This window comes from Aquarana catesbeiana, linkage group LG04 (genome assembly GCF_042186555.1).
Source record: "Aquarana catesbeiana isolate 2022-GZ linkage group LG04, ASM4218655v1, whole genome shotgun sequence".
In the NCBI taxonomy this organism is placed as follows: domain Eukaryota; kingdom Metazoa; phylum Chordata; class Amphibia; order Anura; family Ranidae; genus Aquarana; species Aquarana catesbeiana.
The window spans coordinates 75666818-75691446 of NC_133327.1; the positions used below are offsets into that span (position 1 = coordinate 75666818).

At 42.5% G+C, this 24629-nt stretch overlaps 1 protein-coding gene across 1 annotated transcript in view; it reads left to right on the top strand.

Annotated features, from left to right (window-relative positions):
• Window positions 1-24629, top strand: part of HS1BP3 (HCLS1 binding protein 3) — a 226902-nt gene that overhangs the window by 51338 nt on the left and 150935 nt on the right. The window contains exons 3-4 of the mRNA XM_073625334.1: window positions 13893-14100; window positions 17271-17493. Coding sequence (XP_073481435.1) covers window positions 13893-14100; window positions 17271-17493 — 431 coding nt within the window. The remainder of the gene's footprint in view (window positions 1-13892; window positions 14101-17270; window positions 17494-24629) is intronic.

Consider the following 24629-nt stretch of genomic DNA (forward strand, 5'->3'; position numbering starts at 1 on the left):
GGTCACCGCCTATATAAATGGCTCCGCAGCTCACACACAGCATTCCAGCCGGAGCGTCGTGTCAACATCAGAAGAAGAGAAGAAGAGAATAGAAGAAGCGACGAGACAGCGGCGACAAGACATCGGCAGCAGACCGGGCCCCCGCTGGCAAAAGAGCTGGAAGAAGATAGTGGAGGGGCCCGGGAGAAGAGTCGGAACACTGGGAAAAGTCGGAAGAAGACCCCCCCCCGAAGGTGGAAGAAGACCCCGGAGCTGCCTAATAAATTACTCTTAAAACCTGTGTACCTGTGATTTGGCCATATACAACAGCTACGTTATCTATCGCAACTCCACTGAATGCCCCAAATCCCTCCTTGGCTACCAGGAGGAAATCACCACTGCCCTTATATTCCCGAACGGCCCACCAGAAAACATTCGATCCAACGTGATTAGCAGACTCTCTGAACGCCACTTTCCCCATTAAAATCCCTTCCAGACCAACAGGCCAAAAACATCAGAAAAAATGCCGGGTGTGCACCAGAGGAGGAGTTAGAAGAGACACCACTTATCATTGTCCCCAATGTCCTTCTCAACCAGGCCTCTGCATAGTTGACTGTTACCATACTTCACTAAAGTGAAGTGAAGTATGGTAAACATAACCCTCACTTCCTGCCATTTACCTTCACACCTCTTATGCCTCTACTTGCTCTGTAACTGACACTGTCTTGTTATTCAACCACGCTTCTGCCTACCGATTCTGTTCATACCTCTGCCTGATCTGGAACTGACCCTGGACTGTTTGACCATGGTTTTTGCCTGCCTCTTGGACTGATCTTGTACCCTGCCACTGGACTAGTGGGATTCATAACACAGGGGTCTCACATATGTGAGGGGCTCCAGAATTGTTTTTTCTGGATGAAGAAAACATTTTTTTTTGTTTTCTCATTCCTAGATTAGGGTCTGGAGATTTGGAGGCTTCAAGAGATTTGGGTTGAAGAAGCCTCTACCCCTGTCCCCATTCCTGAACAAGGCCCTACTTCTGCCTGCTGCCTGTAGGACCTATGCCATCATGCCTCTGCCTGTCGCATGAGCTGACCACACCACATGGACCATGTTCCTGCCTACTACCAGGACCAATATTTTGGCACTGCTGACAATCTCTGCCTGCACTGACCCTGGACTGTATATGGACAGTATCCTTGCCTGCTGCCTGTACTGACTATGGACAGTATTCCTGCCTGTTGCCTAGACAATTGCATTCGCTTTTGCTGACCAAGTCCCTGCCTGCTGCCTGGACCAGTGCTATCCTCCTGTGGACAACTGCGCTACTAAAACCACAGGTAATCTTATGTTTACCCTTTCCTCTCCAGAATGTATTTTGGGGTGTAATTCTTGGTATGTGCATGCTATGTGTTCCTTGCATGTTGGGTCTCAGTATGTGGCCAGGCTGTGTAAAAGCCTAACACATGTGGTATCACCATACTCAGGAGGAGTAGCAGAATGTATTTTGAGGTGTCATTTTTGCTATGTACATGCTATGTGTTGGAAATATCTTATGAATGGGCAACTTTGCGTAAAAAAAATGCGGTTTCATTTTTTTTCCACAATTTCCAAAAACTTCTGGAAAAAAATGAACCGTTCAAAAGACTCATTATGCCTCATAGATTGTACATTGGGGTGTTAGCTTTCCAAAATGGGGTCATTTTGTGGGCGTTTCCATTGTTCTGGTGCTCCAGGGCCTTCAAAAATGTAATTGAGAAATGAGATGTGTAATTTATGCTCCTAAAACCCTTGAAGGTGCTATTTCAATGTTTGGCCTCTGTATGTGCCCAGGCTGTGTAAAAGTCTAACACATGTGGTATCGCTATACTCAGGGCCTTCAAAAGTGTAATAGGTAGTCAACAAGTTAGATGTGTCATTTATGCTCCTAGAACACCTGATGGTGCTCCCTGCTTGGGCCTCTCTATGTGGCTAGGCTGTGAAAAAGTCCCACACATGTGGTATCGCCATACTTAGGAGGAGTAGCAGAATGTATTTTGGGGCGTCATTTGTGGTATACACATGCCATGTGAGGGAAATAACCTATTACAATGACAATTTTGTGGGAAAAAAAAAAGTCTTAATTTTGCAAAGAATTGTGGGAAAAAAATGACAACATCAAAAACCTCACCATGCATCTTACTAAATACTTTACTACTTTCAAAAAAGGGGTCATTTGGGGGGTATTTGTACTTTCCTGGCTTGTTTGGGTCGCAAGAAATGAGATAGGCCACCAGTACATCAGGTTAGATCAATTTTTTATGATTTGCACCACAGCTTGTAGACTCTCTAACTTTCACACAGACCAAATAATATCCAATAATTTGGGTTATTTTTACCAAAGATATGTAGCAGTATAAATTGTGGCCAAAATTTATGAAAAAAATAATAATTTGCAAAATGTAATCACAGAAACTAAGAAAAATTTGTTTTTTTTCCAAAATTTTCGGTCTTTTTTCATTTATAGTGCAAAAAATAAGAAACCCCAGAGGTGATCAAATACCACCAAAAGAAAGCTCTATTTGTATGAAAAAAAGGACAAAAAAATAATTTGGGTACAGTATTACATGACTGAGTAATTGTCATTCAAAGTGTGAGAGCACCTAAAGCTGAAAATTAGTCTGGGCAGGAGGGGGGTTTAAGTGCCCAGTAGGCAAGTGGTTAAAAATAGTACATACTGTATATTACCAAGTCTCCAAGGGTATGCAAACTTTTGAGTACAATTGTATGTGTCCATGCACATTAGGGAGTTTACTGACATATTTTCAGAGGAATAGAGATGCAGAAAAAAACCCTCTCTGAATTGCGTTTTTGAAAGGAGCTTTTGGGCAAAAAATATACTTAATACGCATAAATGTGGCGTTTAGGAGCATTTGCGTTTTCAAGTGTACATTCAAATTTGAGCAGAGGGGCATGTGTTGGGAAAAAAATACAATTGTAAAAGCAAATGCCCATAAACTGCCAGAGGGTCTGGCATTTTTTCTGCTCCTATTGTGCATGGACTCTAATGCCGTTTACACACGGTCGGAATTTCAATAGGAGCTTTTCATCGTATATTCTGACCATGTGTATGCCCCATTGGACTTTTTCCGTAGAAAATTCAGACGGACTTAGATAGAGAACATGTTCTATATTTTTCCGCCGGAACAAATTCCTTTCGGAAAAAAACACTCGTCTGTATGCTGTTCCGACGCACCAAAAACAACGCATGCTCCGAAGCAAGTACGAGATAGAAGCGCTCGGTCTCTTAAAACTAGTGTTCGTAATGGAGATAGCACATTCCTCACGCTTCAAATTCTGTGATCTTTTAACGCAGCGCATTCTTTTGTGCATTATAATGCTAGAATAATTAAATTGTTTTGCTGCTGATATTCACACAGAGTTCTGACAAACTTATTTCTTTATTATTTCTCGTGATCTCCTGAAAGCAGTAAAATGATCTGAAAAGCAGAAGTCTGAAAAGCGCGAATCGTCTCTCACCAAACTTCTACTAACACGAGATAAACACGAGATTAGCAAAAGGAGCCAAAGGGTGGCGCAGTGGCTATTGAACTTCCTTTTTCTAGTCCCGTCATACGTGTTGTACGTCACCACGTTCTTGACGGTCGTAATTAGGTGTGACCGTGTGTAGGCAAGACAAGCTTGAGCGGAATTCCGTCGGAAAAACCTTCAGAGTTTATTCCGACGGCAAAACCGGTCGTGTGTACAGGACATCAAGGTTCAGGCGCTGGAGGTGTGATCTGTACCTTTACTTTACTACTTACTGATTGACTAACTTGAAAAAATTTGCAAGTTATGTAACCTGACATTTCACTGGCTGCAGGCTTGTTCTGTATCAGTGATTTACTGTGATGCTATGACAGATAAGTTCTGTTAGCAGAAGTAGTACTGTAAAGAAATCTGCAATCAAAGAGGGTGATGATAAACTGTTGTTACGGTTACTTGATACCAGGGTGGATTTGATTTAAATCATGATTTAAACCACTGGTAAAAAGGCTTGATTTAAATCAACTCGATTTTAAATCATGAATTTTAAAGGGCAACTATCATCTCTGTCCCACAGCAGCTCCTCCTCTGACCCGCTGTTGACTCACCGACAGTCCCATTCACTTTAATGGGACGGCTGGTAATGCGGCAGTGACACAACAAGGTGAGGGACGTGGTGGCAGCAGGTGAGTGTATGCCCGCTAACAGGTGCTGCCATGATGGATCTGAAATGACAGTTGCTCTTTAAATATAAGGACTTATTCTTGCTGGTAGTTAGAATCTTTAATATTTGCAAACAAAATGAAGGTTTCCTATTTAGAATAATAATCTGTCGGGTTAGTAAAACAGCGATATCAGAACCGATTCAATCATACAGTTTGTAGTGTACATAGATTTACAAAAAAATGGGATAAAGGAATATTCCTGAACTTTGTTTTATCTCATGGTTACTGTGAAATTGTGTGAATGCATCAATGCAGTGCATATTATCTCAGCTTGCAGAGCTTGGATTCATTGAATGAGTTTACCAAAAATGTAAATATTGCAGAATATACAGCCTCATGCTACATAACTAAGCTCCATTTCATGCTAAATAAAATAAATGATCAATGTATCTTAAATTGAAAACTATCTTTAGATACATTTCTACACCAAAAGCATTTTATTAAAATAATATTAATACAAATAAAAAAAATCAGATTTAAATAAAAAACAAAACAAAACGCTGTTTTGTTTTTTTAACTACTTGCCGCCCGCGCTATAGCTATAAAAGAGGGCTGCAGCACGGGCCTTAATTGCCAGTAGGATATCCATGGACATCCTCCCGAGCAAGCGATGTCTGTGCGTTCTGTGATCAGCGAGTCTATGAGACTCAGCTGATCACGGATCCGAGTAAGGGGTCGATCCCGGCCCCTTACCACGTGATCAGCTGTCAGCCAATGACGGCTGATCATGTGATGTAAACAGAAGCTCGGTAATCGGTATTTTTGTTTTCCTCACCTTTCCTTCTGTCAGTGTGCGGGGGGGAAAAAAAAGCTGATTGCTGGCTTCTGTCAGAGGGACATCGGTCCCTCACACAGAAAGCTACGACTGCATTTTCTGTGCCCTCCAGTGTCACCTGCCAGTGCCCACTGTGCCACCTATCAGTGCCACCTACCAGTGCCCACAGTGCCACCTACCAGTGCCCACAGTGCCACCCATCAATGCCCACCAGTGCTGGCAATCAATGCCCATCAGTGTCTCATAATCAGTGCCACAGATTAGTGCTGCCTACTAGTGCCCATCAGTGTAACCCATCAATGATCATCAGTGCTTATCAGTGCCCATCAGCGTAGCCTGTCAGTGCCCATCAGTGCAGCCTCATCAGCGCACATCAGTGAAGGAGAAAAATTACCTGTTTTCAAAATTTTATAACAAACTATGAAACAGTTTTGGGTTTTTTTTCAAAATTTTCGGTCCTTTTTTGTTTTATTTAGCAAAAATTAAAAAACCCAGCAGCAATTAAATACCACCAAAAGAAAGCTCTATGTGTGTGAAAAAAATGATTAAAATTTCATTTGGGTACAGTATTGCATGACCGTGCAATTGTCATTCAAATAGTGACAGCGCTGAAATCTGAAAATAGGTCTGGGCAAGAAGGGGGTTTAAGTGCCCAGTAAGCAAGTGGTTAATTTAAAAAAAAAAACATTGATTTTTATCCACCCTGCTTGGTAGACCTTTTCCCTGCCTGGTTGCTCTTTTTAGTGTGTGTGCAGTATCTGAGTGGGTCGCTCTGCCAATCTGAACAACAGGTACACAAATGATTCAGTCATTTGTATGTGCAAAGTTCAGCTTAAATTGGTTCTAAAGCCAATCCATTTTTTTACCTTGACTCCCTAGTAGGAATGCAATTAGGTAAAAGATTAGGTAAAAGATTAGGTAAAGGATTAGGTAAAAGATTTCCTAGTAGCAGTATCACCCCCCCCCCCCCCCCCCCCCGAACCCCTAAATGCTTACCTGAGTCCTCACTTGATCCAGTGCTGTGCCCATCTGTAGCGTCTCAAGTGTTTGCTGGGGATGTCACTCCCTTCATCATGTGATGTACTACCCCTCAAACATTGTCATGTTAATCTAAACAATCCTGAAGTTTGAAGATCCCCGCACATTTACTTTCTTGAATTCTGTGACGCATAGTCACTTTGCTCAGAAATTAGGTACCCCTGTGTCACCTATTTCACAGAGACTGCCTTCTGAACTACAGAGGTGTTGAGAGGAGGCGTTTCAGGAGGCGGAGTCAGTACAGGAATTACTGCTTGCAGGCAGCAAAGAACCATGGGATATGTAGTCCTAAAAAATTAAAATGAAAGCAGTAGTAAACCTCCAACCGATTTTTTTTTTTTTTAATTTCTTTTTTAACCTGCAAGGTAAAGCCATAATGTGCTAGTATGCAGCACATACTAGCATGCTAGCATATTATGTGAAACCTTCTTTAGAACGAAGCCCTTCCAGTGGCGAGATGTCACCGCTGACACGGCTTCCATCTTCGCCCGTCTTCCTTCCGGGTTTGCGGACTCCGGCTGTGTGACTGGCCGGAGCCGCGATGATGTCACTCCCACAAATGCGCGAGGGAGACGCTGTTTACGGCATAGGGCTCTGAAGGTACGGTCCGGATGGCTGTTCCTTCAGAGCGCATGCGCCAGTGATGTCACTGGCTGCATCTACCGGAAATATCTCCTAAACGGCGCACGTTTAGGAGATATTTACAGTACCTATAGGTAAGCCTTATTATAAGCTTACCTATGGGTAAAAGTCATGTATGGGAGTTTTCTCCCTCTTTAAACAGCAGAGTAGAAGCTGCAAAGTATGAAGGGAATCCAGGAAGTTGTGGCAAAGACACGGCCAGCAGACAGGCAGAACTCACAACATGAAAAGAGATTTTTCAACTAAGCTTATATTGGATTGTCAATACCTGTTTGTATTGCTACTACAGTGCTGATATTAGAAAATGAAAGTGTATGCTGTGACCATAGAACTCCATTAACTGTTGGTGTATTGCAATATGGTAGCTTGATACACATATGCAATCACTAAAATAATTTATTCTTTTTAACACAGAAGTATTTAAAATTACATTCCTCCATGATGTGAACATTTGCAATATTGTTGTTGTCCAGCAGAGGGGGCTGAGATACTGTACTGTCATTGAGCAAGTTTGTGCATGCCGTGTTAAAGTTTTCCAGTAGAGGGCAACATTTTACCATTTATTGAGCTGACTTCAAAATAAGGAAAATAAAATAAGAATAGGTTTTTTACATTTATTTTCTTGTTCTCATATATTAGCTTTGATAAAATCTGTTATGTTTATACTGTGTATATATATACAGTATCTCACAAAAGTAAGTACACCCCTCACATTTTTGTAAATATTTTATTATATCTTTTCATGTGACAACACTGAAGAAATGACACTTTGCTACAATGTAAAGTAGTGAGTGTACAGCTTGTATAACAGTGTAAATTTGCTGTCCCCTCAAAATAACTCAACACACAGCCATTAATGTCTAAACCGCTGGCAACAAAAGTGAGTACATCCCTAAGTGAAAATGTCCAAATTGGGCCCAAGTAGCCATTTTCCCTCCCCGGTGTCATGTGACTTGACTCATGTGTGTTAAATTTGGTGTTATCTATCTGACAATATGGATGAAAGTGATCCACCTCTGCTTTTCAGAGGTGTTTGGCAGGTGGCTAGGAGGTGATATGTCACCTCCTCACCGCCTGATTTAAACCTATAGTTTCTGTACTACCGAACCACAATTGCATGCATTGCACAGCAACTATAGGTTTAAATCACACTCAGATTGCTTTTTAGAGGAGCACCAGTGCCTGCTGCACTTGTGAATGAGGGCATTTGGTGGCAACACCCTTAGGACTCAATCACACATGAGGTTGGGGGATTTTTAAAGCCCCAGTTTTCCCACCCCCAATCCCTACCACCTTTAGCTGCAGAAGCGGCAGGCAAAAGTATACACATGCTGCAGCAGCAATGAAACCCCTTGTTGCTTTCCGTGGGCGCTGCTGCCCGCCACTTGCAACCCTTTCAAGTAAATGGGGCCACTTTGCAAGCGCCCCACAACTGCGTGCTTCTGAGGTCCAAAGGGTTAAAGCAGGTGAAGAGGAGGTGATACAATGTCTCCTCCCTGCCTGCTTTAAGCCCTTGGTTGCTGTACTGTACAAGGTTGCAGGGTGCTTGCAGAGTGGCCTCATATACTTGAATGTGTCATGCTTGTCAGGTGCTACATCCACCAACCATGTCAAGGCGTATAACTTCTGTTGTGGCCAGGTCATGTGTACATCCTGGTCACTGCAGCTAAAGGGGGTGTGGTTGGGGGGGAGTGGGGTTAAAAACATGGCTCAACTATGGGGTTTTAACCCCCCCAACCGCAAATGTAAATGAGCCCTTACAGTCCTGAGCCCCCAGAAGGCTGCTTTCACACTGATGCACCTGCAGATTTGCTGTGGGTTAGCTGCACTTTGCCTCAGAGTTCTATTATATCCTGCAGGTTTGGTGCGCTTTCTGAAATCGCACCAAAACGCCTTTATTCAGGAGTTTTGGTGCTCTTTTAGAAAGCGCACCAAACCTGCAGGATATAATAGAAATCTACAGCTAAGCGCAGCTAACCCACGTGAAATCTGCGGGTAGACTGTGCTGCACCTGCACCAGTGTGAAAGCAGCCTAATAGATGCTATCTTGCCCATACAGATGCTTTTGTGCCCCGTTATGCCCAATGAAGCTGCTGCTAGCTGCTGTAGATCCTGCTACTGGAGTAAGAGGCGGAGTGCTGTTGGTATCACTCCGCCTGTCACTGCACCTGGCACTATAGCCTAGGCATCAGCTTATGTGGCTGGCTGATGCCTCTGCGGCTGCCTGCTCCCTACATGGCCAGTGCCAGCTGGGCTGAATCTCTGCAAAAAGTTTGCCCTGCACCATAATAAATGCTCTGGATCAGCAGGTTGGCAACCCCTGGTACGATCGACCAATCACCTGGTCACGAGCGACTGGTAGATCTTGGTCCGTGGGTCAGAATGCCAAGGCAAGGTTACTGACGATGCGGGTCGTCGTGACCACATCGCTCCATCTCTTAGAGCCCTGCATTGGCTGCCCGTGAAAGAACGGGTTCTGTTCAAAACTGGATGTCTTGTCCATAAGGCATTGCATGGATGTGGCCCAGTGTACCTGAAGGAAAAATTCATCAAGTATGTGCCTACCCGATCCTTGAGATCGGCGAACTTGGCTATATTGAAGATTCCAAAATTCAAAAAGAAAATGTGTGGAGAGAGAACGAGTGAAGTACAAGGAGCTGAATTTTGGAACTCCTTGCCTCCGAAACTGAGACTTGAGAATGACTTTCTGAAATTCCGAAAGAAATTGAAAACCGTACTTTTTGTACAAGCTTTTGGAGTCACCTAATTTTAATGGGGTGTGATGGACAGACCCACAGGCTTTTATTCTGTATGTTGTCATGCTGGTATGTTGATTCTCCTAAGGTCTTTTAATGTCAATGTCTTTTGTTTTGCGCATTGAGGCCTTCGGTTAAGACTGCGTAGGTTAAGCATTTTAATAAATGAAGTGCAAATTCAAACAAAAGTACAGAAAGAAAAATATTATTCACATTTGAAAGTGAACTAACTAACAAGCATGTAGCAAGTGAAAAAAGTCTGTGTTGACCAATATTATGAAAGTTCCATTAAAAAACATTCTCTTCAATAAAGTGCTCCTGTGCAAATGTTATGCCAAAAAAAGAGTTGTGGTGCTCCAAACAATATCACACGGTGAAGGTACTTCACACTCCCCCCTTTTGTGCTCAGCCTGATTGACCATGTGGGTCAATCAGGCTGAATTGGTGAGCACGGAGAGGACAATTTTCCTGTGGCATTGGGACTCATGAATAAAAAGGAGAGAATCCAATATGGTCCAATATGGTGTAGTATGTCTTGTTTATTAGCATAAGGCAATTAAAAATCACACTTACAATTTACCAGAGAAAAAAAATCGCATTGTGGCAATAATCTTGACCCCTTCCCGACCACCGCATGCCCATATAAGTCGGCAGAATGGCACGAGTGGGCAAAAGGGCGTACAGGTACGTCCCCTTTAAGATGCGGCATTGTGGGCACGCGCCGCGTGCTCCGTGACCGCGGGTCCTGCGGACTCAGTGTCCGCCGGGTGCCCGCGATCGTGTCACGGAGTGGAAGAACGGGGAGATGCCTTTGTAAACAAGGAATTTCCCCGTTCTGCCTTGTGTCATGACAGAGATCACTGCTCCCTGTCATCGGGAGCAGTGATCGCTGTCATGTGAGTAGTAGCCTATCCCCCCCATAGTTAGAATCACTCAATGCCCGCTAATGTTTAACCCCTTCCCTGCCAGAGTAATTTACACATTAATCAGTGCATTTGTATAGCACGGATCGCTGTATAAATGACAATGGTCCCAAAATAGTGTCAAAAGTGTCCTATGTGTCTGCCATAATGTCGCAGTCACGATAAAAATCGCAGGTCGCCGCCATTACTAATTAAAAAAAAAAATTCTAATAAAAATGCCATAAATCTTTCCCCTATTTTGTAGACACAATAACTTTTGCGCAAACCAATCAATATACGCTTATTGCGTTTTTTTTTTTTACCAAAAATATGTAGAAGATTACATATCTGCCTAAACTGAAGAAAAAATTGTTTATTTATATATTTTTGGGGGATATTTATTATAGCAAAAAGTAAAAAATATTGCTTTTTTTTTCAAAATTGACGCTTTTTTTGTTTATAGCGCAAAAAATAAAAACCGCAGAAGTGATCAAATACCACCAAAAGAAAGGTCTATTTGTGGGGGGAAAAGGATGTCAATTTTGTTTGGGTGCAACGTCACACGACCGCGTTATTGTCAGTTAAAGCGACACAGTGCTGAATCGCAAAAAGTGCTCTGGTCAGGAAGGGGGTAAATCCTTCCGGGCTGAAGTGGTTAAAGATGTGACAGTCCGCTCGCTCGAGAAGCAGCGTCGGGTCTCCCCACAGCCTTGTCTGCATTCCACCGCTCTCCGGACGTGACGTCACTGTGAACCGGAATCTACGTCGACGTGCTTTGCCCCTCCCAGAGGGCGTTTTCAAAGACATCTTTGTTAACGCCCTCTGGGAGGGGCGATACGCATCAATGTAGATTCCGGTTCTCAGTAACGTCACGTCCAGAGAGCGGTGGAATGCAGACAAGGCTGTGGGGAGACCCGACGCTGCTTCCCGAGCGAGCGGACTGTCTCATCTTTAAGATTATTGTCCAATGCGATTTTTTTTTTTTCTCTGGGAAATTGTAAGTGCGATTTTAATTGCCTTATGCTAATAAACAAGACATACTACATATTGGATTCTCTCCTTTTTATTCATGAGTCCCAATGCCACAGGAAGATCTATATGAAGTATCATCTCCCTGCTCACCAATTCAGCCTGATTGACCCACATGGAATACTGCTAAGGGGTCCATATTACCTGGTGAGTATGGCTAATTTCAAAATGAGACGCTTTACTGGCGCTATAGTGCTAAAAATAGCACCTGCAAAGCGCCTGTAAAGCGCCTCTTGTCACTCCAGTGTGAAAGCCCGAGAGCTTTCACACTGGGGGCGCTGCGCTGGCAGGACGCTGAAAAAAGTCCTGCAAGCAGCATCTTTGAGGCGCTTTAGTGGCGGTATATACACCGCCCCTAAAGCACCCCTGCCCATTGAAATCAATGGGCAGCGCCGGCAAAGCAGGCGCTTTTAAGCCTTTTTCAGCCGCTAGCGGGGGGTTAAAAGCGTTCTGCTAGCGGCCGAAAAGCGCAGCTAAAACTACGGTAAAGCGCCACTAAAAATAGCGGCGCTTTATGGCCGACGCCTCAGTGTGAAAGTGCCCTTAGAGCACAAAAGGGGGGAATGTGAAGCACCTTCACCATGTTATATTGTTTGGAGCACCACAACACTTTTTTTGGCATAACATTTGCACAGGAGCACCTTATTGAGAAAACTTTTTTTAATGGAACTTTCATAATATTGGTCAACACAGACTTTTTTTTTTTCACTTGCTAAATGCATCTTTCACTTGATACATGCTTGTTAGTTCACTTTCATATGTGATTAATGTTTTTCTTGTATGCACAGCACTTTGCACTTTATATTGTACTTGCGCTGTGTTGTATGGTTTATTCTAATGTTTTATAAGGGCTTTTTGTATTCCACTGGATCAACTGCGGGTTAAGCGTTTTAAAGGATGACGATTTTTCATTTATTAAAGCGTGTGTTACCCCAACACTTCATATTCCTCGTATGTGCCTATTGTTACATGTACTTGTATAAGAAAATTTCCTGTTCTCTTTGTATAGCTTCCTTTATGTTAAATCTCTGGTGTTCCTGCCAGTCCCTCTGCTTTCCTATTAAAAACTGACCACAGCTGGGAACTCAGTGTACTCTCCTCCAATGATTAAACTTGTCCTGATGCCCCCCCCTGCACAGCCATTCACTGGGAAGCTCAGCGTACTGTTGTTTCTCCTCCCCCAGCTCTTATGCAGCTGAGAACAGAGGGAATGTGATCACTTATAAAAAAAGGTATTTAATATTTAATAATGTTTTTTTTTTTTTTAAAGCTATACAAAAATGTTTTTCCTTTCATTTCTATTTTAAACGAATGTGTTGTTTTACAAGGTAATTTGTTTACAATCACTTTAATTTTCATGTTTTGTTTGATCAAACGTTTCTTTTTCTAATCTATGTATCCCGCAGATTTTAAAGCCAAAGTCCATGTTTCCTTTCACTTAAAAGGTCCAAATAATCTATTTACATAACGAAGCAATTCTACCACCATAAGTGCTGTATCATACTGTAGTAGTATTATCTACATACAGTATTCGGTGCCGTGTCCGGTAGCACCACGGGTGATTTCTTGTCTGCTGCAGGAACAAAACTGAGTCAGGCTGAGTTGTTCTCAGCTATTTAGAGGGGGCATTGCATTTTTATCAAAGACCATCTTCTTTCCGGGTATCGCGGCTCCGGCGCTGTGATTGGCCGGAGCCGCGATGACGTCACTCCCGCGCATACGCGCTGGTGCCGCCACTAACGGCATGATCGCCATTAGAGAAGGCATGCTCAATGGGCTTGCCCGCCGTTGACATCGGTGCCTGTCTTTTGGAATTATCTCCTAAACTGTGTAGGTTTAGGAGATATTTCTTGCACTTACAGGTAAGCCTTAATCTAGACTTACCTGTAGGTAAAAGTGGTCTGTAAGGGTTTACAACCACTTTAAGCAGCAACCAGGGAGGGCAAAATATAAGGAGACCGAATTTCAACTTTGAGGACCCGCTCACACTTTAGTTCATGGGAATCGCGGACAAAGTCGCATCATTCTGCTTGTGATGTCAAATCGCAGCAAAACTCGCAAAGCGGGTTTTGGGTGCCGTTCATTTTAATGGCACCTCAAATGAACTTAGAAAGTGGGCATTTTGTTGTAGGGCAAAATGCGTGAAAACCGCTCAAGATTGCTCTGTACAAAAACACATCAAAGTTGACTCCCAAAAAGATACAGGAGCTACTTTGGTGCTTTTTTTGGACCGGAGGGTGGCCCATTTAAATGAATGCTGTTGCACCAAAAACATATAAAAAAAGTGCACAAAAAATTGAAACGTCTTTAAATGATCTGCACACAAAAAAGTTTTAAAATGTTTTATATGTTTTCCTTACAACTAATAGGCTTCATGTACATAATTAGGGATGTTATGTGGATTTGTTGAGGTTTTTATGTATGACTTTAAATTGGCCATTTTGCTTCTGGTCTACCAGTTTTGGAATTAGTAAAAAAAAAAAAAAATATCTCATCTCATGCCTTCTGTTGTGTTTCTCAGGTGTCCAAGAAATACAGTGAGATTGAAGAATTCTACCAGAGGATTTGCTCTCGTTATCCCAAGCACTCACTGCCTGCTTTCCCCAAGAAGGTGTTATTTGTCGGGGAGACAGATATCAGGGAGAGAAGAGCTGCATTCAATGACATTGTGAAGGCCATCGCCCAGGACAGAGATCTGTCCACCTCCGCTGAGCTGTGTGATTTTCTAGGTGTGTGCTTATTGCAGGGTAACAATACTGGTATTTGTTCCTTTCAGCATCCTTCAGAGTTCAGGGGTCTAAGTAGATGTGAGAGAAGATTTGGTGATAGATCAAAGTGGACTAAAACCTTTCACAGATCAAATAGGCAGTTGTGGTCAGCTTGATATGGCGGGCCTCAATTGCAGCCTTGACATCACCAATGGGCCACACATGAAAGTCAGTGGATATTCAGTGTCAGAGACAGCAGACATACAACAGACATACAACAGGATACATTTAAAGTCTGTGAACAGGATACAAAAGATTGTCAGAGACTGCACACATGATACAGGAGATGGTCGGTCAGAGATTGTGGACAGGCTGCAGGAGAGTCTAAGTGACTGTGGACAGGATATAGTAGGCGTTGGAGACTAGGGAATTGCTTTAGAAGATTGACAAGAGACATACACGTTGTATTACATTATATTGCTACAAATCATTGATACTGTATAACAGGGCAATAGGGGAAGCACAGATTAGTGTCTGCAGGGGCCCCAAGTGCCACATAAAAAATGCCAAAGTGCCACAGGTTGGGCACCAGGGACCTAAGGTAAACAACAGAGTTCTGTCTCTGCAGCATAGTATCAATCCTGTATAGCAGCCCCCCCCCCAGTAGATAATTTATTTCAGCCAGTGGTAAGCACAGGAATCCCCATACACTTAGCAGAAGTCTTCCTCATTATTTCCTCTTCTGATTGATTTTTTTTTTAGCCTAGAGCAGCCTTTCTCAACCTTTTCAACACCAAGGAACCCTTGAAATAGTTCTCCGGCCGCAGGGAACCCTGGCTAAAAATTTAGAAATCTACAACTTATGATACATTAGTGTGATGGTCAATGGGAAGAATGGTCCTTGCACTTGTGGTCTTTGGAAAGAATTACCTCCTTACAGTTAGCTACACAGTATATAATTTAGAGTATATCATGTATGTATATACCGTATGTGTGTGGGGTAATTTTTTTCTCTATCCGTGTTCTCTAATGGGGTTGACATACAAATACAAATTGGTATCTTAGTATATGTATATCACACCTAATATGTCAATTGATCTATAGTAATAGTGGTACAGGAAGAAGAATTTTCACCTGTTTACTTAAAAAACCTGTGATGATGATAATTATGGTCCATTTTAGTTTTACTTTATTAGCATGTTTTATGGTTGACATTATAACTGTGTGTGAAAATGTGTCATGATTGTGCATCTATACATAGGTACATAGTTAGTCAGGTTGAAAAAAGACACTAGTCTATCAAGTCCAAAAAAACTGCAAAAACAAAAAAAAATACAATCCCATATACACAATCCTATACACACAATTGATCCAGAGGAAGGCGAAAAACCCCAGCAAAGCATGATCCAATTTGCTACAGAAGGGGAAAAAATTCCTTCCTAAACCCCCAAAAGTTAATCAAATTTTCCTTGGATCAATTCTACCTATAAATGTTAGTATCCAGTTACATTATGTACACCTAGGAAAGAATCCAATCCTTTTTTAAAGCAATTTACTGAGCTGGCCAGAACCTCCTCTGGAGGGAGTCTATTCCACATTTTGACAGCTCTTACTGTGAAGAAACCTTTCCGTATTTGGAGATGAAATCTTTTTTCCTCTAGGCATAAAGAGTGTCCCCTTGTCTTCTATGATGACCTTAAAGTGAATAACTCAACACCAAGTTCACTATATGGACCCCTTATATATCTCTAAATGTTGATCATATCCCCCCTTAATCTCCTCTTCTCGAGAGAGAATAAATTCAGTTCCTCTAATCTTTCCTCATAGCTGAGCTCCTCCATGCCTCTTATCAGTTTGGTTGCCCTTCTCTGCCCTTTCTCCAGTTCCCCGATATCCTTTTTGAGAACTGGTGCCCAAAACCGAACTGTATATTCTAGATGAGGTCTTACTAATGATTTGTACAGGGGCAAAATGATATCTCTCTCTTTGGAGTCCATACCTCTCTTAATACAAAAAAAGGATTTTGCTCACTTTGGAAACTGCAGCTTGGCATTGCATGCTAATATTGAGCTTATGATCTACCAAAACCCCCAAATCCTTCTCCACTATGGATTCTCCCAGTTGTACTCCCCCTAGTATGTATGATGCATATTCTTAGCCCCCAAGTGCATAACTTTACATTTCTCAACATTAAACCTCATCTGCCACAGTCCCTCAATTAGACAGTGCATTGAGGTTGGATTGTAAACTGGAGACATCCTGTAAGGACGTTATTCCACTGCATAGCTCAGTGTTATCTGCAAAGACTGAAATGGTACCTTTAATCCCAGATCCTATATCATTTATAACGTTATTAAAAAGTAAGGGTCCCAACACTGAACCTTGGGGTACACCACTGATAACCTTAGACCATTCAGAGTAAGAATCATTAACCACTACTCTCTGAATTCTGTCTTTTAGCCGGTTTTCTATCCATTTACAAACTGATATTTCCAGGCCTGTAGACTTTACCTTACACATTAGCCGTGTGTGGGGAACTGTATCAAACACTTTTGCAAATCCAAGTATACCACGTCCACAGCCACCCCTCTGTCCAAGGTTTTACTTACCTCCTCATAAAAAGAAATCAGGTTTGTTTGACAACTTCTGTCTTTCATGAATCCATGCTGTCTTTCGCTTAAAATATTATTTTCCAGCAAGAACTTATCTATGTGGTCTTTTGTTAAACTCTTCGCTATCTTCCCAACTATAGAAGATAAACTAACAGGTCTTTAGTTACTTGGTAAAGACTTTGATTCCTTTTTACATAAGGACACCACATTGGCCCCATGCCAATACAGTGGTACTGTTCCAGTCCCTACAAATTAGAAACAATGGCTTTGAAATGGCAGCTCAATTCTTTTAGGATCCGTGGGTGGATGCCATCAGGTCCAGGTGCTTTATCCACCTTTATTCTGTCTAAATATTTCTGGACCATATCACTTTTGAGCTATTGTGGATCAATACCACCCCCATTATGGACATGAGCTCCACCATACACCTTTGTATACACAGCTGAAGAAAGTATTTAATAAATTTGCCTTCTCTTTGTGCCCAGCCTCTGTTGGTATGTATTGTAGTATGTGGGTAGACACTCGTGTGAACATGCCCTTGATGTATACTTTCTAATGCCTTGTAAATCTGATTGACAGGCTGTAGTGTTGGCGACTATGTTGAGTCAAAAAGCACAAAGCCTTATGGGAATCCATCAGAAGATGTAGATTTCTTTAGAGATGAAGACCCGCCAGACGACGCTCTTCTACAAATTGCATCCAAGCTGCGAAATACGAAGGCTGAACCACAAAAGAAGGAGGTGGTGGAGGAAGAGGAGGAGGAGGAAGAAGAAGTAGATTTAGATCCACTTGGGTTAATGAAGTAAGTACTCTGTTTCTTGTCAGTTATACCAATAACCTATTAAAACAGAAAGCTGCCTTTTTTCCATACAAGAACAATGCAGATCGCCACCAGGGCACATAGAAAACAATCGATCACACTGCAAAGCAAGGGTAATGTGTGATTCAGTCCTGTGCAAAAAAATGGTCACCACACCACACAGAGCATTTTTGACAAAATGTAAATATTGTAATGTGCTGAAACCAGCCTACATACAAAAGCTCTACAGGCTGGTGAGAAAGTGTATTTCATTGCTGCTATTTGTTTACAAAATAATCAGATCATTTTTTAAGCAGACCAATCACTGCTCATATGACCAGGATCTTCTTTCATCCATGGGTATATTTAGCTAGAAGCCAGACCAAGACATGTGCCGGCTCAAAAAATAACGACCAACATTCTGCCTGTGTGTACTGTATGTCAGTCTGTCAGACATGCATGCTGAAAAACCAACAGCCAACTGACTCCTGATCAGCGCTCTCAGCCAATGGCAGAGAGCTCCAATCGGAGTGTTCTGAGGGGGGGGGGGGGTTAAGCGGCTCTCGACCAGAGTTGTAATTTTTTTTTGTGCACAAAAAAAAAAAAAAAAAACTGTAGTGTGTACAAGGCTTACGCCACAGGAGTTATCTTATCCTTTTTTGCTTTGTCATAAAAATGTTCAATTCACCATCATAAATATTGCATTGATTTAGAATCGGTTTTGCTGTGGGCTTAATAGCTGATTTATTACAGCAATCCTAGATTTCTTATTGGTCACTAGTTTAAAGGGGTTGTAAACCCTCATGGTTTTTCACCTTAATGCAGCCATTGGCTCCCGCTGCTGTCAGTCAAATCAAATGACGCGGTGCAGGGGCGCGGGGCTGAGTCCTGCATTCTGTGTGAATGGACACAGATGCGGGACTCGGGAGCGCGCCCGCACGGGTGTCCACCATGGAGATCGCTTCTCCAACGTGGACACTCGATGCGGGAAGGAGCCACCAGCGCCGCTGAGGCCCCCCATAAGAGGAGGACCGGGACCACTATGTGCAAAACGAACTGCACAGTGGAGGTAAGTATGACATGTTTGTTATTTTAATTAAAAAAAAAAAAAACAGGGTTTACAACCCCTTTAATTTCACTTGCAGTTGGCCCCATAGCCACATGAAGGAGCTGTTGCACTGCGATTACTATTGGTGACATGCCAAACAAAGTGCTGTTAGAAGAAATTAAATCTATAAATGTGACAGCACTGCTAATAGACTACCTATATTTATTCTGTTATGCCCCATACACACGGTCGGATTTTCCGATGGAAAATGTCCGATCGGAGCGTGTTGTCGGAAATTTCGACCGTGTGTGGGCTCCATCGGACATTTTCCATCGGATTTTCCGACACACAAAGTTGGAGAGCAGGAGATAAAATTTTCCGACAACAAAATCCGTTGTCGGAAATTCCGATCATGTGTACACAAATCCGACGGACAAAGTGCCACGCATGCTCAGAATAAATAAAGAGATGAAAGCTATTGGCCACTGCCCCGTTTATAGTCCCGACGTACGTGTTTTACGTCACCGCGTTCAGAACGATCGGATTTTCCGACAACTTTGTGTGACCGTGTGTATGCAAGACAAGTTTGAGCCAACATCCGTCGGAAAAAATCCTAGGATTTTGTTGCCGGAATGTCCGAACAAAGTCCGACCGTGTGTACGGGGCATTAGAAGAAATTGATTGCAGCGTGCCTTGAAAAAGCTTTGCTTAATGCAGTTTGAGTTTATTTTATTACAGGTACTTGTATAGCTCCGTCATTACGTAGAGATTCACATATACAGTATATTGTACATTTACATGAGTCCCAGTCCTCAAGAAGTTTACAATCTAAGGTCCCTAACTCACATTCATACAGTGCATCCGGAAAGTATTTACAGCGCTTCACTTTTTCCACATTTTCTTATGTTACAACCTTTTTTTTTTGCCACATCAGCGAAATATTTCTCTGGGAGTCATGTTTCATTTTTAAGTTTCAAACATTGTCGCTTCACTTCTTCATATCATAGTGGCAACTTTTATCCATAATTAACAAAACTTTTACATCACAAAAAGTACCCTTAGTGCGCTGAGATGCACTCTAGTTTTAACATCCCTACCCAAAAACACCACCCCCTCCCAGCCCACTCTTATGTTACAACCTTATTCCAAAATAGATTAAATGTATTATTTTCCTCAAAATTATACAATACCCCATTATGACAAAGTGAAAGAAGTTTGTTTGAAATCTTTGCAAATTTATTAAAAATAAAAAAAATCACATGTAGTGTACATAAGTATTCACAGCCTTTGCCATGACACTCAAAATTGAGCTCAGGTACATTCTTTTTCCACTGATCATCTTTGAGATATTTCTACAACTTGATTGGCGTCCATCTGTGGTAAATTCAGTTGATTGACATGATTTAGAAAGGCACACACCTTCCTCATCTAAGGTCCCACAGTTAACGGTGCATGTCAGAGCACAAACCAAGCCATGAAGTCCAAGGAATTGTCTGTAGACCTCTGAGACAGGATTGTATCAAGGCACAGATCTGGGGAACAGTACAAAAAATGTTCTGCCGCATTGAAGGTCCCAATGAGCACAGTGGCCTCCATCATCTATTAATGGAAGAAGTTTGGAACCACCAGGACTCTTTCTAGAGCAGGCCGCCCGGCCAAACTGAGTGATCGTGGGAGAAGGGCCTTAGTCAGGGAGGTGACCAAGAACCCGATGGTCACTCTGATAGAGCTCCAGCATTTCTCTGTGGAGAGAGGAGAACCTTGCAGTAGAACAACCATCTCTGCAGCACTCCACCAATCAGGCCTGTATGGTAGAGTAGCCAGACGGAAGCCACTCCTCAGTAAAAGGCACATGACAGCCTGCCTGGAGTATGCCAAAAGGCACCTGAAGGACTCTGGCAATAAGAAACAAAATTCTTTGGTCTGATGAAACAAAGATTGAACTCTTTGGCCTGAATGGCAAGCATCATGTCTGGAAGAACCACCGCACATCACCAGGCCAATACCATTCCTACAGTGAAGCATGGTGGTGGCAGCATCATGCTGTGGGAATGTTTTTCAGTGGCAGGAACTAGGAGACTAGTCAGAATCGAGGGAAAGATGAATGCAGCAATGTACAGAGACATCCTTGATAAAAACCAGTTCCAGAGCACTCTAGACCTCAGACTGGGCGAAGGTTCATCTTCCAACAGGACAACAACTCTAAGCACACAGCCAAGATAACAAAGGAGAGGATACAGGGCAACTCTTTTGCCGCGTACACACGATCGGATTTTCAGACAGGAAATGTTGGATGTGAGCTTGTTGGCGGTAAGTCCGACCGTGTGTATGCTCCATCGGATATTTGTTGTCGGACTTTCCGCCAACAAATGTTGGCTAGCATGCACTCAAATTTTCAGCCAAACAATGGGCGTTGTGGGACTTTCCGATCATGCGTACACAAGTCCGTTGGACAAAAGTACAAACACGCATGCTCGGAATCAAGGACGAGCCGGAAGCGCTTGGTCTTGTAAAACTAGCGTTCATAATGGAGATATCACATGACTATTGAACTTTTTTTTTATCAGCTCGCCGTACGTCTTGTATGTCATTACGTTTGTAATTGTTGGCGAACATTTGTGCGACCGTGTGTTTGCAAGACAAGTTGGAGCCAACAACCTTCAAACAAAATTCCACTGTAGTGTCCTTGAGTGGCCCAGCCAGAGCCCAGACTTGAACCCGCTTGAACACCTCTGGAGAGATCTGAAAATGGCTGCGCGCCGACGCTCCCCATCCAACCCGATGGAGCTTGAGAGGTCCTGCAAAGAAGAATGGGAGAAACTGACCAAAAAATAAGTGTGCCAAGCTTGTAGCATCATATTCAAAAAGACTTGAGGCTGTAATTAGTGCCAAAGGTGCTTCAATAAAGTATTGGGCAAAGGCTGTGAATATAATGACGTGATTTTTTCTTTTTTTTTTTAATAAATTTGCAAAGATTTGAAGCAAACTTCTTTCATTTTCTTTGAATTTAATTTTGGAATAAGGCTGTAACATAACAAAATGTGGAAAAAGTGAAGCACTGTGAATACTTTCCGCATGCACTGTATACTAGAGCCAATTTATTTACTAGCATGTCTTTGGAGTGTGGGAGGAAACCAGAGTACCCGGAGAAAACCCACGACGCAGACACAGGGAGAACAAATTTTACTTGCAGTTTACAACTTTCAATGCCGCCAGCTCCTGTTCTTTCAGTGTTGCTTTAGTGTCTTCACAGAAAAGAGTGAAGAGTGGACAATGCAGTCTCAATCTGTTATGCCGCGTACACAAGGGCGGAATTTTCGACCGGACTGGTCCGACGGACCAAATCCGGCGCACAATCCGACAGTGTGTGGGCTCCATCGGACCTGTAGCGGTCTTTTTCGGTCAAAAATCTGACGGGCTTTAGATTTGAAACATGTTTCAAATCTTTCAGACGGATTCCAGTCCGGTCGAAAAATCCGCTCGTCTGTATGCTAGTCTGACGGACGAAAACCCACGCTAGGGTAGCTATTGGCTACCGGCTATCAGCTTCCTTATTTTAGTCCGGTCGTACGTCATCACATACAAATCCGTCGGACTTTGGTATGACTGTTTGTAGGCAAGTCCGTTCGCTCGGAAGTCTGTCGAAAGTCCCTCGGAAAGTCCCTCGGACCAGTCCGGTCGAAAAGTCCGCCCGTGTGTACGCGGCATTAGCTTGGAGAAGGAGGAGGAAGGTGCAGAGGAGTGCCTTGTCAGCATTGGCTACAGGGCCGTGTGTTTCTTTTGATGCAGTGTGGGGAGATTAAATGGTGGCTCCATAGGACAGTGCAAGAGAATAGAATCGCCTTAAAAAAGGAAACCTGGAGCAGTGGTCATGGTACTGGCTTGAACAGGAACATTGACAAGGAATTAAAAATAACGAAGCTCAGTAAGTGATTAAATCAGCTGCTTAAGGTGCTTCAAAAAACGGAATGTTTACTATTACTTTAATTACCGTTCATAAGTAAAGTTTGATGTCAAGACACATATTTGTTACAGTTTGTACATGCAACATACAAGAGGTTCTTGGTTCTGTCCAATGCCTCAGTCATTAGTTGGCCATGCAAAGGAGTCTCACTACTTCTGCTGCATTCTCTGTAAAATCAATAGAGGGTTGCCAGTGATGCATATTGGCTTCTACAGAACATGGACAGAGACAGTGCAGAACATGGACAGTCATAGAAGCACACAAGTTATTCAGTTTGCTGTCATATTGCACACATTGGGAGCGCTTATGTACAAAAACATGCTTGTGATACATGTTAAATATGGAGACTGAGAGCAGTAATTCTAGGCCCATTATTCACAATTAACTTTAAACGAATGACCTGTAGGGGTTTTAAAGCAATGCTTATGGAAAAGGTTGGGTACCATCATCATTTTGCAGGTGCACGCAGATATAAAGCTTGACCTGTTGGGTATTTATTTAATTGGTACAACCTCATCTTTAATATTTTACTAAAAGATAGGGTAATATATTGTGTTTAAGCGTCCTAAAACTTAACTTCAGTACTTTTTTACCGCCATTTAACTCTCCAGGGTGTCTGCTTTCAGAGAATTTATGTTTGGGTGTTTTAACTAATCTTCAGACCTAAAATGACGAGGTGACACAGGAAGTAGCAAAGCAGTTATCCTGAATAGCTGAGGAGGATCTCAGAGGTCAGCTGAAAATTCCAAATCATTTGCAAGATAAACTGTATATATGTATATTTCAACCATGTACAGTGCCTTGAAAAAGTATACCCCTTGAAATTTTCCACATTTTGTCATATTACAACCAAAAACGTAAATGTATTTTATTGGGATTTTATGTGATAAACTAAGACAAAGTGGCACATAATTGTGAAGTGGAAGGAAAATGATAAATGTTTTTAATTTTTTTTTTTTTTTTTACAAATAAATATCTGAAAAGTGTGGTGTGCATTTGTATTTAGCCCCCTTTACTCTGATACGCCTAACTAAAATCTAGTGGAACCAACTGCCTTCAGAAGTCACCTAATTAGTAAATAGAGTCCACCTGTGTGTAATTTAATCTCAGAAATAATACAGCTGTTCTGTGAAGCCCTCAGAAGTTTGTTAGAGAACCTTTAGTGAACAAACAACATCATGAAGGCCAAGGAACACACCAGACAGGTCAGGAATAAAGTTGTGGAGAAGTTTAAAGGAGGGCTAGGTTATAAATAAATATCCCAAGCTTTGAACATCTCACGGAGCACTGTTCAATCCATCACCCGAAAATGGAAAGAGTATGACACAACTGCAAACCTACCAAGACATGGCCGTTCACCTAAACTGACAGGCCGGGCAAGGAGAGCATTAATCAGAGAAGCAGCCAAGAGGTCCATGGTAACTCTGGAGGAGCTGCAGAGATCCACAGCTCAGGTGGGAGAATCTGTGCACAGGACAACTATTAGTCGTGCACTCCACAAATCTGGCATTTATGGAAGAGTGGCAAGAAGAAAGCCATTGTTGAAAGAAAGCCATAAGAAGTCCTGTTTGCAGTTTGTGAGAAGCCATGTAGGGAACACAGCAAACTTGTGGAAGAAGGTGCTCTGGTCAGATGAGACCAAAATTGAACTTTTTGGCCTAAAAGCAAAACGCTTAGTGTGGCGAAAAAATAACACTGCACATCACCCTGAACACACCATCCTCACCGTGAAACATGGTGGTGGCAGCATCATGTTGTAGGGATGCTTTTCTTAAGTAGGGACAGGGAAGCTGGTCAAAGTTGATGGGAAGATGGATGACACCAAATACAGAACAATCTTAGAAGAAAGCCTGTTAGAGTCTGCAAAAGACTTGAGACTAGGGTGGAGGTTCACCTTCCAGCAGGACAACGACCCTAAACATACAGTCAGAGCTGCAATGGAATGGTTCCGGGGTCTCCAAACTATGGCCCTCCAGTTGTTCAGGAATGTTCATGTCTGTGAATGCCAGAGTTTTACAATGCCTCATTGGACATGTAGTTTGGAGACCCCTGGTTTAGATCAAAGCATATTCATGTGTTAGAATGGCCCAAAGGCCAGACCTAAATCCAATTGAGAATTTTGCAAAG